General features: G+C 36.7%; 1 protein-coding gene across 3 annotated transcripts in view; it reads right to left on the bottom strand.

Annotated features, from left to right (window-relative positions):
* Window positions 1-16,336, bottom strand: part of LOC126506109 (contactin-4) — a 997,903-nt gene that overhangs the window by 516,167 nt on the left and 465,400 nt on the right. For all 3 annotated transcript variants that reach the window (XM_050149411.1, XM_050149413.1, XM_050149412.1), the window contains one exon: window positions 10,347-10,494. In XM_050149411.1, the coding sequence (XP_050005368.1) occupies window positions 10,347-10,401 (55 nt within the window). In that variant the 5' untranslated portion in view covers window positions 10,402-10,494. The remainder of the gene's footprint in view (window positions 1-10,346; window positions 10,495-16,336) is intronic.

Genomic DNA, 16,336 nt, shown 5'->3' with positions numbered 1-16,336 from the left:
ATGGAGAAAGAGCAACAGAAGACAGCTTGAGATCAAGTATCTTTAAAAGACAAATTTATTGATACTACTAACAACATTCAATTCAGTTTTATGAAATGCACAGTTAAGTCATGGGGTTGTATCTCCCCAACTACTCTCTAACCCTTGATTAATCCCATCATCCTAAGAAGAAATCACATAGACAGTATCAGTCTTTTAAATCTGTCCCAGTCTTATCCTAAATAAGTACATACTTACTTTCTCTGTTTATTGGTATATCTAGGAGTTCAAGTAAATGGAGTATTATTATATAAAATCCTTGGGTATGATTTTATCCATTAAGAATAATGCTTACAAGGTTGTTCCAAGCAGTTACATGTATGATACACAATGTTTTATTATATAGGCCCACTGTATCTTATTTATTCTTTAGCCAGATGATAAGTATCTGAGTTCCTCCCACTCCAGAGAGCTTATTAAATACTGCACTAAACTTTGAGTAGGGTGCTATGGGACAATGGTCTTTTATCCTGTCACTTTTATTATTTTTATTAAAATGCTGATTGGCCAGTAGCCAGGCAGGAAGTATAGGTGGGGCAACAAGAATTCTGGAAAGAGGGAATTTTAAGTCCGAAGTTGTGACCCAGCCTCAGAGGAAGCAAGATGTGACTGCCTTACCAAAAAAAGGTACCAAGCCATGTTGCTAACTCAGACAAGAATTATGGGCTAATGTAAGTTATAAGAATTACTAAACAAGAAGCCTGAGGTAATGGGTCAATTAGTTTATAACTAATGTAGACCTCTGTGTGATTGTTTGGGACTTAATGACTGCAGGACATGGCGGGACCGAAAACCTTGGTCAACAGTAGGGATTAATTTTTTTTCAGTGCTATTCACATGTCTCTGGAAAGGGCCTGAAAACTCATGTTTTTCACCATTTTACTCTTTTTGCTATACACAGTCAGACATTCTTTACTTTAGGAAGGGGCTCCATGAAGCTGTGATTAACCCCCCCTCCATTTATAGATGCATATACATGTACCACAGTCTACAATATTTTCATATGTGTTTTTTTATTTTTAAATAAATTTTTAGTTTTTATGTATGTCTATGTCTATGCATCTGTATGAGATGTGTGCAAATATGCAGAGAAATCAGAATTCAATGTCATATTTCCTGGAGCTGGAGTTACAGGTAATTTTGAGTCACCTGACATGTATACTGGGAACCAAACTGAGTACCTCTAGGAGAACAAACAGTCAATGCTCTGAACCACTGAGTCATCTCTCTAGCCACATTATGGTTTTCTCAAAGTCTTTATCTTCAAAGTCCCTGCTGTTCATTAGAAATTCAAGACAAGTCACGTCTGCACTTATAAGTTTCCCAAGTTCCCACATTAAAGCAAAAGAAAAATGAAAGAGGCAAAGCTTTATTTTACATAAACCAAAAAAAAATCAATTCCAGTACATGATCATATAAAAATTACTAATGAGGTGTACTGCATTCAACATCTTAAGGAGACAGACAGAGAGAGAGAGAGAGAGAAAGAGAGAGAGAGAGGTGGGGCCATATACTACCAGCAATGTATCCCTAAGCCACACATTATTTAGGATCATTGTCACACCCAGATAGCAGGAAAGAGAGGACAGGGTCTACTATTCTCAGAATGGACGTAGTCATGTGGTATGAACCAAATTCCTAGAAGGAGGGAATCATAGACTCAATGAACTAAGGAAACATAAAACCAGGGAGCAAAGTTACCAGGATCACATGTCCTCATACATATGCACATAAAAGTATTCCTGGGACAGAGGAGCCTCTGGGCAGCTGCCTCTGTGCAAGGGAGCTCCATGATGCAGCTTATGGGGGCCTTTCCCCATGCTGCAGCAAATTTTTCACGGAAACAGGTACTTGGAGTCTTTAACTCACCCATGGTCCTGCAAGTGATCCCTTTAACCTATCATTTCTATGAACTAGATCTGGGTGGAATTATGTTAGAGGTCTTTTGTTGGTGTCATACCTAGGGCCATCGTCTAGGAAAATACAGCTTCCAGGCACTTTGAGCTCCAAATTTCAACCTTAAAAAAACAGAAAACAGCAGTTTTCTGTTGTTTCGGGCCCCACAGTTGGCAGCAATCCCTTAGGTCAGTTCTGAGGTGTTCTTGTGCATTTTGGCGGATCAGTTTGTACTGGTCATATTTCCTATGTTAGGGAGCCCCTAGATCATGTGAAAACCTAACTTAAAAAAATTTAGAGAACGTTTCTTTTATGACACTTTACAAACTGCTTTAGAAATGAAAACATCTGAAGTAAGTCAATTTGGATCTGAGGTAGTGAGCTCTCGCCCTCAGAGTCAGTTTCAAAACAATGTAATGCCATCTTCCTTAAGGGAAAGTAAGCTTGATTACACTGAGAAAACATGGAACAATCTGGCAATCCACTAGGGGTTTCGTAAACTATGAAAACTTATTTTATCTTCCAAAGTACAGAATTTATACCTAATCACATATATTATCATCCACTAAAACGATGTGCAATTACTTTCAATGTGCATGCTCAAGGGATACAGCTAAATATTCTACAACACACGTCTATTTCCATTTAAAATTAAGAAATAATATTCTGTATTCCATAACAATTTAACATCACAGGGCTGTATGGTACCCATTTTCGGGTCAGAAACAGTGAAAAAGGTTAGCAAGAGTGATACTGATACTCACGGCATGCTTCCATATAAAAGTCTTTCATCATTATGGAATTTTAATCATTTTGGTTGAATTTCTGTACTCTTGAAACCTAACTAATTTATGGGATCCAATGATAAAATTTATCGTTAGCTTTTCCCTAGTGCCAACCTAGGTGAATGTCTCCAACTAGTACTTGTCCTAAATGGTAAAAGGGTAACCCTAAATGTTTCTTTGCCTACATAAAAATTTTTGATGCCAACTGATATGCTGCTGCTTCTATTGCTTCTGCTGCTCATAGTTATGATGAGGGTGTTCACAGCAGCATCAGATACTTGCCATCTGTATGAAGGTGGTCACTGTTCTGAGTCTCCACACCCCACACTCCCCACAATCCCCCACACTAACACAACCTTAGTATTTAATACTCATATATATTTACCACGTTTTCACTATGCAAAGTCACATTGTAAACATTTGGAGAAACAGATGTGCTATAAATCCTGGGTACACAATCTTGCAACTTTTTAAGAAGGACCAGAAACCTGTATTTCACGTGACTGATCAATAGACTCAATGATCTCATCTCATTACTACCAGTGCTACCACCAACATTATCATCATTACCATCATCATCATCATTTACATAGTAAGAACGGTTTAATTTATAATCAAGCTATTTTCCTAGAGTTCAGCACTAGTAAGGTCACTGAACATATGTTGGATGAAGCAATGAATACTAAATGCCACTAGCAATGTAATAAACTCAAACTGTATCAAAGACAAAGTAAATAAACATGAGACCAGTCCTCACAGAGGGAATGTTAATAGTTTTTCTCACTTTATAAATTATATAAAATAATAATAATAGTACCACCCATGACCTAGGGAAGGGATACTCTTGATACCATATCTAAGAAACGTTAAAAGTTAAGTAATTGCAGTCAGTGCTCTTAACTGTCAGCTCTATCAAGGTGGCTGTTTTTTTATTTGTTGTTGTTGTTCTTGTTTTTTTTTTTCTTTTAAATGAAATTCACTGTTAGGGACTATTACAGTTTTGCATTTTGGATGAGCAGCATTATTATTATTGATTCACATTTCAACAAGAAGCATTGATCAACTGATATTAACTGCATATTATTCAATATTATCATTTATTTAATATTTTTGTTAATGTTAATATTTTTAATTGTCTCTTTTTCTTTTATTCTACTTATTACTCTTCTATCACCTATTTTGTTAATTCATGAATATCATACACATTCTCAGTAAATTTTCTTATTTATAGTTAAGGTGTCTAGTCTGGCTCAGCATACCTAATGATGTCATTAAGGATTTTGCTTTATGAAAGTTTTTTTTTCTTTTTTTTCTTTCTTTTTTTGGTTTTTCAAGACAGGGTTTCTCTGTGGCTTTGGAGCCTGTCCTGGAACTAGCTCTTGTAGACCAGGCTGGTCTCGAACTCACAGAGATTCGCCTGCCTCTGTGTCCCGAGTGCTGTATGAAAGGTTTTATATTGATTGTTCTAACAATTTTTTATATGACTACTGTGATATATTGATGCCTAGGTGCAAAAATGTCACTGCTGGCTCATCTATTTACCTCATCTTTACTAATGATTAATATTTTTCATTGTGAAATTATTTAAATATAAAACTCATCATTCAATTTTTTTTCTTTTTAGTATTCTATTTTCTTGGGTGGGAGGTATATTTTCTTTGTGTATTAAATTCTTTATCACTGGAGCCATTGTTTTCTTTTAATATAATCATTAGTGTTCTTCTGGGCTTGGTCTTTGTGCTAACTGTGCTTTATGTTATGGTCAATTATGAGAGAGTACAGAAATCTCAGCTTAGAATTCTATCTACATGATTGTAAACATACTTTCTTAGAGAAAAAAATCAATTAAGATGCCACTGTAGGACTCTGTTTGAAGTGACTAAATTAGCACCCAATTTGTTCTCTTTTGATCTTAATTAAATATATATTTCTATGAGACCACAAGTAACAGTAAGTTTATCATCTAGATTAATTATCTGTCTATTACTGTGATAAAACAACATGACTAATACAACCTACAGAAAAGAGAGTTTATTTGCACTGATAGCATTCTAAAGGGCCAAGATTTTATCATTATTGCAGTACAGAGGCATGACAGCTAGAATCAGGCAAAGAAGCTGCTGCAGGAGTTGACAACTACATCTTGGATCTTGGACCACAAGCAAAAAGCGGGGAGAGTAGGCTGGATGTGGTTCAGCTCTCAAACTCCTTCCTCAGTATGGCCACACCTCCTAAACCTCCTCAAACACTGCCAACTATTGGGACTCCAGTGTTCAGATGGCTGAGATTATAGAGGCCATTTCTAATCCAAACTATCACAGTATCTGTTTAGAACTGGAATTATTTGGTTATTGCTTCTTTTTCTGTCTTATTTCTGAGAAAACTGGAAAGTCTTTGAGAATAAAATAGGCCTGGTTGCCTTGTTAGATCAAGCCTTACCACTCATGCCTGTGTATAATCTCTTCCTATTGAGACTCTAGAGATATAATAAAGCAAGAATGAGGTGTGAATATGCTTTATGATTTATGCTGTTCTGTAACATGTTGATAAAATGGCAAAAAGTGTGACCATCAGATTCTATGTACAAATATGGATAACCTTATTTGAGTATTTTTACATTGAGGTGATGTGGGTTTCCCTCTGTGTGCTGTGAATACCATTGGTGAATAAAGAAATTGCCTTGGACTGTTGATAAGGCAAAACTTAGGTAATCAGGAAAAACTAAACTGAATGCTGGGAGAAAGGAGGTGGAGTTAGGGAGAACCCATGGAGCTGCCGGCAGAGACAGATGCGCTGAAACTTTGCTGGTAGGCCACAAAGCCTTGGTGACTCACAGATTAGTTGAGATGGGTTAAATTAAGATGTAAGAGTTAGCAAATCAGAAGCTAGAGCTAATGGACTAAGCAGTGATGTAATTAATACAGTTTCTGTGTGATTATTTCAGAGCTAAGCAACCAGAACAAAATAAGGGTCCTCCTTGCAACAAATAGGGTCTACAAGGATCCCAAACCACAGACAATTCCCTTCTACCGAACACACCTAGGACTTCTCGTATCCAGGTGTTGACCTTTGGTCATCATTTTTACTATCACATATTTGAGCTGCATCCCTATAATTCATTATTCCACCGGGGATTCCTTGCTCCAATTTTATGAATATCCACCAATCTCAGTCTAATCATAGAGTATTTCTCCTATAAACTATCCAGGACATTTCTCTATCACTCACAGTCAGATGTAATAGCAGCATAGGTGCATATATGTGTGTGTACAAATTAACAAAATTCTCAAAAAGAGACAACTGCTGAAGTTGGTAAATGGAAAACAGAGAGGAAAATAAATTTAGCCTCCCTGAAATCAAGATGATCTGAGACTGAACCATGCTTACATTTTTACACACATTCACAGAGGGGTTTCTTTTTATTTTTTTAAGTCTTCACACCTCTTGCTGCACATCACATATGGGCCAGCCATTTTATTCTTTCTTTCAAACCCTGCCAACATGAACAGAATTAGGAACACATTGTAAAGCACATGACCTGTGTGAAATTTCATATTAGCTGAAATCCTAGACTTGGTTCTAACCAAATCACCATACGTTTTTGTATCTCAAATCATGAGCATGGAGAAAATCATAAATATTTGGAGTTGAAATATGTTCTTTTGAGACCATCTGTTCCAGCCTCTCATTACACAGAGGTGTAAACTGAATCCATGAGAAGCAAAATGGCTTGGCAAACATCTGGTAAACAATGACACTAGTAAACAACGAAAAGACTGGCACAATCCAGTTGCACAACCTAGATGCTTATAGATTTAACTCTATGATGCTGTATGTGCATGAATTTCTTGAAGTATAAGCATGCTTCGGCATATATGTAGAAACATATGATGTCAGCTCTTCTGTCAGTTGTCAAGGTTGTGCTTCTGCTTCTTGTCTGGTGTCTTCCTAATCACTGATATGGATAACATTAAGTATCTATCTCTATTGATTGTTGTGCATATACTATTGGTTTACAGTCTCCCAAAGCTGAGTCTGAGAGAAGAATATCTAAACAATTACTTTTTCTGGGGGCAATTCCAAAATCCAAGAATAAAGAACAAAGGCAGAAGTTGCTACTGTAGGCATTTGGGGTTTTTCCTGTTGGGGATCCCTAAGGTACTACAATAAAAGACTGCCTAAGAATCAACTCTCCAAATAACAGAAGACTTATTCGTTTATCTGTGGACTGTCATGCTCCATTGGCTGAGGATTGCCCCCAAGGAGAGGGTTAGTTTCATGGTTCCCCAGGCTTATGATGTACGAGAATGTCTTGAGGCAGAGAACTATAGAAAAATACCACCAGAGCTATAGTTGAAGCCAGAATGGGTAAAGGGCTATTGGACCAAACAATCCCTAGCAATTTTAATATTTTGTACATTCATTTCTAATTTAAAAATACATGTAGGGGTTAGCCTCATAGGTTATTCATTCATTGAGCTACAATAAAGACAATTTCAGAGCCCCCCATGGTATCCCATAACTACAAAAGATCCTGGAATTGGAGATATGTGCTTTGGTTCTCTCTCACACTCTCTCCTCCATCTCTCTCTCAGTCTTTTTTATGTGACTTGTCAGTATGGACCACTCATTGAATCAATACTAGCCATATATGCTATGCCTCCAGATGCTGGTTATAAAGCAGTGAACTAAAAGGAAAAAAATCTTATACCAATACAGATAATATTTGCCTCTAAAACAACACACCTCTAAAATAATATTCTGCAGATGCTGATAAGTGATCTGAAGTAAATTGAGGCAATTGGGGTAGTAAAAGCTTTGAGCAAAAAGGAGCAATGCCATTTTAATTAATCTATAGTTGCCATGAAAATATCATGGATTATATAGCATTGTAGGACATATCTAAATAATAATAGATACCAAATCTTAGGTATGTTAAAGGTATTTTCTTGACAATTATAAATGGTATTATTTTGTATGACAAGAAAACCGAATGTTAGGGGAACAGTTTGTGGTTCCATGCATGAATCTGTATCTTTAAAACATATCTTAATTTGATTCATTAATATTATGATACTAAAACTCCATGAAATTATACACAAAATAACAATTATACACTCTGGGTTCAGGTATATATGCACATACACACAGAGAACAGGCATATGCTGGTTCTTTCATAGTCACTACTATTGTTGATTATGTGATGACAATCTGACAGTTTCCTTGCTCCTTTAGAAAGTATAATATTGTCATCCCAGGTTTGAGTGGCTTTAGAGGTACATAAGTAAAGGTCAATTACTTTTCCATTTAACTTTTAGGTGATTGATATAGGTATTCTTTTTCTTCTTTTTTTTTGCATTTTTGAATTATCAAATTAACACTAGAGAGTGTAACTATTATTTGATTAAAGAAAAAAGAAAGAAAACACACTGAACTAAAAATCACCAATCAGTGTCCCTGACCAATTATTGAGTCTTAAATGATTCCTCCTAGGCACAGTTAGCCTGGTGATATATTTGGAACAGAAATGATCAGGAAAGGAGATATTTGAGAGTGATAATTATAGTAAACATAAGCATACATACTGTTCTTGCCAAATTTATTCTGAAACTTAAGGCTAAAGAAGCATAAAAATATGGATGATATATAGAAAGACAAAAATGAGCAGTTAAAGAAATCTGTTCAGCATTTAGAGTGTTGAGTGCTATAGAAATTAATGAAGTCAAGGCAAATAGCAAGAAAACAAAAACATTAATCATAGCTTGATTTTATATACCCTGAAAGAGGTATATGGGAAGAGAATATTAATATATGCATTATTGGATTGGGACTTCAAGCGTTTCAAAACACAAATAAAAAGGTGTGTAGCTTTATGATTTTACAGCCTTTAATTTCCTGATATTGCCTCAAGAACACTAGGCTAAATGTATATATTTCTGCTTTTAAAACTGGGAAATCTATTCACTCCTACATAGCTTAGAAGTTATCTGTGCAGAGTCATTATAATAAATAAAAATTTCAAGACCTCAGTTAAGGTCTTTAGGGAATTAGGTACCAGAGAAAACCAGCTGATGTGTACAGTTTGTGTTATAATGTTGAGATTGTTGAAGATTTAGGCTCTGAACATACAGGTGAGATAAATATAATCTCTAAAAAAAGATTGCAAAATGTTCATGAGTCATGAAAGTGTGAGCATGTTGTGTATTCAACCCAAGTAAGAATGTTAAAATTGGATTTGAAGAATATTGTATCCAAATAATATAAATAAACCACAACAAATTAAAACAACCAATATGCTAGTAAAATGATATACTAAACAATTCATAAATGATTGATAGTTTGAAGTTCTAAAACGAATAAGAATGAGAAGCACAATTTCAAGGGTGAATTTTAATCATGAACTGGCCAAGCTGTCAATGCCACTAAAATACCGTAATTCATGATGCTCAAGACAAGTCTGGATTTTGAGATATAGAAGTTTCAAGTACAAGATTTATGAATTTCAGTGATTTTTCCCACTTCCTGATTGATCAACAATATTCTCCACTATTGTAATAAAAATACTCCTCAAAATACTTACCTCCTAGGACTAATGCAAGAATGAAATAAGATTAAACATAAGTACTTAGTAAGCACCTGCCATGAAGGGAGAGTCCCACACATGCCAGTACTGTATTTGCTCGTATTGGCAAACTGTCTACTTGTAAATTAAGACAAACACAAGTACATGGTAGTTGTATATGTTCTGGTTGGGATTATAGTCCTGGGCCTCCCCAATGCAAGTTACCCACTAGTATCTAAATGTATAAATTGTTTAAAGAATAGGAATTCAAAAGCTCTATTTGTTTCAGGACTTCATGTCACAAAACAACAACAACAAACAAACAAAAACTCTTTAAGTATATTCAAGTGTCCTAGGAATTAACACTATGACCAACAGATCAGGTCAATCTAAATCATTTAAAAAACCCTGAAAGATGCTTACCAATCCAAGCCAGGAAACAATTCCCATGGGCTTACAATACATCACTCCTGAATCACACATGTCAGGTGCTCAAATCACCCAGACAACTGAAAAAGTCCTAGACAACACGTTTGAATGTTTAAAGCCTCTTTTCTAGTGGTTGTCCATGAGTATTACCCTCTGTATTTTATTTTCTGTTTATTAGAGGCTATAGGCACACTGAAACAAAAAGCATAGAGTAATAAGATGGAGAGAATTGAAAGAACTACTCAGATAAGATCCATCCACTGACAGCAAACTGGCAACACTTCTGACTATATCATTAGATTTACTGCCTAACATCTCCGTGCAATTGAGACCCAGGATGAGAGAGAAAAAAAAAAAAAAAAAGCAATGTTCAAACTAAATAATGACTTAAAAAGCTGTAAATGGAAAGTTCAACAGACAGATGAAACATCACTGTGAAGTCTGGACAGAGCACCATGAAAAGAGCCAGTAAAACACCCGCAAGAAGATGTGTTCACCACTGTCAGCAAATGCTAGCCACAGTAACCTGCACAATTAGGATTTTACCATCACCGTCAAAAGCAAAGGCCCACTTTTGAATTAGTGTGAAATACAGTGGCACTTTTAAATCAAAAACTTTTGAAATGACACTCTACCTGCAAGGCACAACATGAATGATTGCAGCACTAGCAGTTCCCATGGCAACCTCATCTTCAGTTTCCGAGGTCAAAGGAGTTTCGAGTCCAATAACAAGTGAATAGAACCGCTGCTTCTGCTCCTTTTAAGTTTTGTGCAACCTTTAATCTGTGGACAAGAAGAGACATTACAATGAGATTTGGCTCCGTGTCTCCTTACAGTCTCTGAATATCTGCCTTTAATTGAATAAGTATAAAATCCGCTTGTGAAAAATATTGAAGAAAACGAAAGAACACTGAATTATAAATATGAAGACAAAAAAGTATCATACTTCTATTTTATTTTGAGATAGAGTTTCTCTATAAAGCCTATGCTGGCTCTCAGCTTAAAATTCTCCTGTGGCAGCCTCCTCAGTGTTGGGATTACAAATGTAGATGAACATGCTTAATCCACTTCATATTCCTTTCTTTCAAACAATGCATAGGTAAGGGCCAGGCCTAGTATGTCCCTGTATAGACCTGGTACTAAATAAGAATCTCTCCTGATTAGGAAGGATTTAACTTGAAGGCAGTAGAAGAGATCTTAATTTACCAGATTGTTCTCTGTCCTTTTGTATCTTGTCTCGCTGTTTTTCCCCAGAAAATAGTAAATTCAAAAAAAAAAAAATTAGATAGCGAGGCATCCACAGAATGAGATAAAAAAAATGAGTTTTTACAGGTCTCAAGTTGAACTCTGAATTTCTAGAATGGAAGTGTTTGTGAAAACTCTAATAACTCTGCCAATTCATGTATTCACTTCTGTGTTCCACATTCTGTTTTAAAATTGTGCTACAATATGAATATGGCTTTTTGAATATGCTATTGGAAGGTTCACGTACAAGAGGCTTGGCATAGAGTGTTGTAAAGTAAGATAATGAGATCTGAGAAAGGCCGGACTCGGTGGGATCTGATTATGCCTTTGAAGGAGAAGTCCTCAAAAGGGATTAAGGTAAACTCTCAAGGGACCCATGAATCCTTGCAAGAGTGATTTATGACAGAAAGCCCTGACTCACTCATTCCTTGGCTTCTGTTTGCTACTATCTTTCTCTTGCATGTATTCCTTCCTTCCAGTGACCTCAGAGTTATTGCCAGAGTCTGTACAAATCTGTTTAGACTTCAAGCTTCCAAAACTAAAAGTTACAACAAACCTCCTTTTCTACCCTGAGTAGCTGCCTTGGGTGATTCATTGAACTGAAGAAAAATGGGGCAAAACTAAAGGCAACCAAGGTACAGAGTTCCAGTGTCTATTGAAATATATCTTTCCAATTATGAATTGCTGTCAACTGGACGGGAATGGAAAAACCAAGACAAAATTTAAAAAAGAAGGAAGAATCTATACTGTTCACAGGAAAATAGATACAGCAGGAGACAACCTTAAGTAAATTAACTCAGTCTCAGAAAGATAAATATCATTTGTTTCTTTTACGCATGGATCCTGTCTCACTGAGATTTAAAATCACATATGTACAGATAACATGGAAGTAGAAACAAAGCTTCCTAGAAAGACAAAGGGAACCGATGTGAGGGAAACAGGGAGAAGGAGCAGTATTGACGGGTGATAGGAGATAGGCTCACTGTGTGTTATGTACTTGTAGGAACGTAGCTTTATCTAACACTATAAAATAAATTAATTAAATACAAAGTATGGAGAGATTTTTATAGGAATTTAATCTTAAATCATCTGCTGATAAACAGCTCCCTTAAATAATCAATAACAATAATTTTTTCACTGGCTAGAAATCTTAAACTAGAATTCTGCAGTAAAGATAGGCATTTTATTCTGTGAGCCTTTCAAAAGCTACATAAACAAATGCATGAGTCAAGTAAGAAACCATTGGCATTATAGAGAGCCCTGGGAGCTCCTGGCAGAAAGGGGTAGTTTTGGTCCATGCCCTCTTCAATCAGAGCAAGGACATGTGGGGCCCAGGCCCAGATTTATAGAAGTACATACAACTTTTCAAAGAAAAACATTGATTTTTGAAAACTGATCAAGTTTTAATGATTGGCATTCAGTTTAAAATATTTTAAGATAAGATCAGACATGTTCAGTAAGACTGAACACTTGAGGATGGAACACTCAGCCTTAAACAAAACATGTACATTTCCTCTAAGGTTCAGAGTACATTACAAAATATAGGATGTAAAGGACACAAGAGCGAGAAGTTAGTGGGATGAGCTGTAAAATTCCATCTAGGCAAGATACACTCGTGAACTCAGGAACTCCCAGCAGCTGTTAATATCCATACTGGCTCTGCATCAAAACTCAGGCACACATGGATGAAGGGCTGACTTTTTGGTACTGAGCTACTAAGGGACAGGAGAGTCACTGCCTTTTAGTTTGTCCCCGTCAATGGCCCCACTGGGTAATTCAACCAATGCTCACACAAATGGCTCTAATTGACTAAGTGGGCCAGAAGTCAACTCAAATGTCATGAATCTTGGAATGGACCGGTATGAATGATAGAGTCAGGGACTAGGTGAGAGAGGATGGGGTGGGGAATAAGACTAATAAGAATATATTATATATGTGTGTGTATAAAATGATAAAAATATGAATAAATTAATTTACAAATGCACAATAAGTGAAATTTTCTTTTCTATTGGACCAAATGAACACTTATGGAGTTAACTTTCTAACTGTAGTTAGTGTCCTAGGCCGTGAGTATAAACTGCTGAGTCAGAACCTACAGATGATGGTTATAGAAATCGTAAAAACATTACCTGTATTTGAACCTGTCTACTAAAGGCTACAGACAGTGCTTTTGCACAAGACTCTATGCATTATGATTTCATAATCTCAAAATTTCTATTCTATATCCACTGTGATAGTTTTATGTCAATTTGACACTAGCTAGAGTTATTTTGGAAGAAGAAATCTCAAGGGAGAAAATGTGCCTACCAGCGTTGCCTATGGTACATTTTCTTCATTGGTGATTGAAACATAAGGGCCCAGACTATTATGGGTGATTCCAGCCCTAGACAAACAGTCTTTGGGTTCTGTTAAATGCAGCTTGAGAAAGCCATGAGGAGCAAGTTAGTAAAAAGCATCTCTCTATGGCCTCTGCAATAGTCCCTGCCTCCAGGTCCTGGCCAGTTCGAGTTATTGTCCTGATTTCATTCAATGACAGACTGTGATTTGGAACTGTATTCTAAAACACTTTTCTCCCAAGGTTATGGTATTTTTATATCAGCAATACAAAACCTGACTAAGAAATTTACTTGGGTTATGTTATATTTCAATAAATCTGAGAGAAAACATTAAACAAATTTTACTCTGTTACCAGAAGATCATTATATGTTTTTAGTGTTTCTCTCATCCACACATTCTCCCATACATTATGCAGGCAGTCACGCATGATACTTATATGGAGTATCATCTGCTTTCCAGATACAAGGGACCTGTTTAAAATAAACAACATGCTGTCTCTAGCCTTTAGCAGCTTGTGCTCCTGTGGAGACAGCTACTCACAACTTCATCAATTGTACAGTATGCCTTTCTTGTGGAAGGATGCAACTATCTGGCTTAGAAAGCCCTTAGCAAGGTGATGAGTCCCCCAGCCCCCATTTCTGAAGGCTGAGTATGACTCTTACTATACACCTGAAAACCACATAACAAAAACAACAAACTCCAGAGTCAGGAAACTGGCACTCTGGCAGTAACTAGCTATGTAGTCCTAAGTATTTCTTGGCTTCCTTGTGAAGGTAGCTTTGGAAAAAACTGTCCTGGTTAAGACTAGGAAACCACTTTAAGACTAGGAAACCACTTTGAAAACTATCAAGTACCTCCAGTTATCAGATATGATGATTACTGCAGCCTCAATCCATATATATGAATGAATACTCATATACATTATAAATGTAATGCATATATGTATCATGGAAGCCCTGAGTATATTTTTTATTGACATTAACCTGAAGTTTTTCATCTCATTCTCGTGTACAACATACACACTATGAGCAAATACAGGCTTCTGTGTAAAGGTGCTCTTCGGATTAATTTACTATACCTGGTAACTGAAAAACCTTAATGTCTGCCAGAAAGAAAAAAGAAGAGAAGCTCCAGTCCCTAGAGAACTGAGCCCTTTTGCAGCCTGAAATAGCTCCTGCTGTGATAGAACCAGACATAATACATTGTGACGACAAGAGAGACCTTTGACCTGTTATCTGCTGATGTGGCTGAAAGGGAGTTGTGTGTCTAATTGGTTATGTTCAGATACTCTTAAAACATGAATGGTGATTAGGGCATTTTGGATAAACAGGATGTGCTGATCAATGAAAACTATTAATGTCTAAATAGAGTGATCAGAGTATTAATAATTAATTTGCCACGGTAATGTCATCTCAGATCTAGAGATTGATCTACAATGTTAAGCAGTTTCTAGGAGCAATTAAAACCAGCTTAGGAAATGTATCCAGTTACAAGACCAAGATTTAGCTCCTGATAATGATACTATTTATGGGGCATCTTCTTTGAAGAGTTGGAGAAATTCAAGAACCGTATAGACATTTTTTTACATTCCGGTGATAAGGTTTGCCCTTAATAATCAGAAATAATGGTGTCCTTGATGGTCATTTTTCTAGTGGGCAGGATTATCAGAAGCAGTAGATTTTCTGAGGGGTGCTGGAGATTCACGGCCCTCATGTGGAACCGTGGTGCAGGATAGAAAGTTTCATAATTTCGGTTTTCTGGTCAGCGCCAAAAAGAAAGGTGCAGGATAAGCTGAGAGTTATGGCAGCAATAGATCTCTCGTGCAGCTTGGAGCTCTCTCTGCTTTATTGGAAGATAGCTGCAACAGAGGTAGTATACTACGCACTAACTCCGAGATCTTCTCCAGGACTGACACATAAATCCTGGAGAGGATGCTGCACAATGAAACAGAACTTGGTTATTTTTCTCTGAGGAAGAAGGAGATAGATAACTGAGAATTCTACTTTTAAAAAAAATATTCTCATACTAAGCAAAAATTCCCCTGATCCTTCAAGCAAAGGCTACACTAGTAATTGAACAAAAGAATAAATCACCGAAGAAACTACAGAATGATTCAGCCCACCATTGACAGCCTTGATTTCCAGGATTGTACGCAACAGCCACGCCATGGCCTAAAATATATTCTGACACTTGGTTAGATTAAAATTGTGGTGGCATTCATGTGGTAAAGACAATATTAAGTGGTGGGTGTGCAGAGACAAACAAGGCAAGACTTTGTCTTTAGTGAGCATAGTTTATTTGTGAAGGGCAAATAAACCAGTAATTATAATTCAACACAAAGCATCTGGTGGATGTGTTAAGGAAAGTTGCAAAGGCAGAAAAAAAAAAAAGGGGGAAGGCATGCAGAAATGGGTGGGGCAAGGTCTTCAAATATGTACTTCAAAGGGGCTGCATGAATCAATCTTAATGGAGAAAAAGCTTCCTAATGCCAACTACTGGAAAAATCAACAGTCAAGAAATGGATCTCAGATAGTGTCAGGTTATAAAGCCACAGAAGAGTAAAATGTGCAGCCTGCCATACTGGCTGTGGTTTCATCTTGAACCTACTACTCTCCAGCATATGGTTCATCTGCAAAATAATTGAAAAAATATGCAAATTAGGTGCTTCTTGGACAGATTAAGGAGAAAATCCATGAACCTCTTAGCGTGGGTACTGTCCTAGAGTTGACTCAGAAGCTATCCTTGTTAAAGATAGCTGGGAACAGGTGTAGTTTGGGGTTCTGAAACAAAAAAGCTATTGAAGATAAGTTCAATGTTAATTTCCAACCAGTCTTCATGGTGTATTTAAAGGTTTTGAGCCGGGCGGTGGTGGCACACGCCTTTAATCCCAGCACTCGGGAGGCAGAGTCAGGCGGATCTCTGTGAGTTCGAGGCCAGCCTGGTCTACAAGAGCTAGTGCCAGGACAGGCTCCAAAGCTACAGAGAAACCCTGTCTCGAAAAACCAAAATAAATAAATAAATAAATAAATAAACAAATAAATAA

This window comes from Alexandromys fortis, unplaced genomic scaffold (assembly GCF_014885135.2).
Source record: "Alexandromys fortis isolate MF-2015 unplaced genomic scaffold, M_Fortis_MF-2015_v1.1 scaffold_48, whole genome shotgun sequence".
Taxonomy (NCBI): domain Eukaryota; kingdom Metazoa; phylum Chordata; class Mammalia; order Rodentia; family Cricetidae; genus Alexandromys; species Alexandromys fortis.
This window is presented reverse-complemented; position numbering and strand designations above follow the sequence as displayed.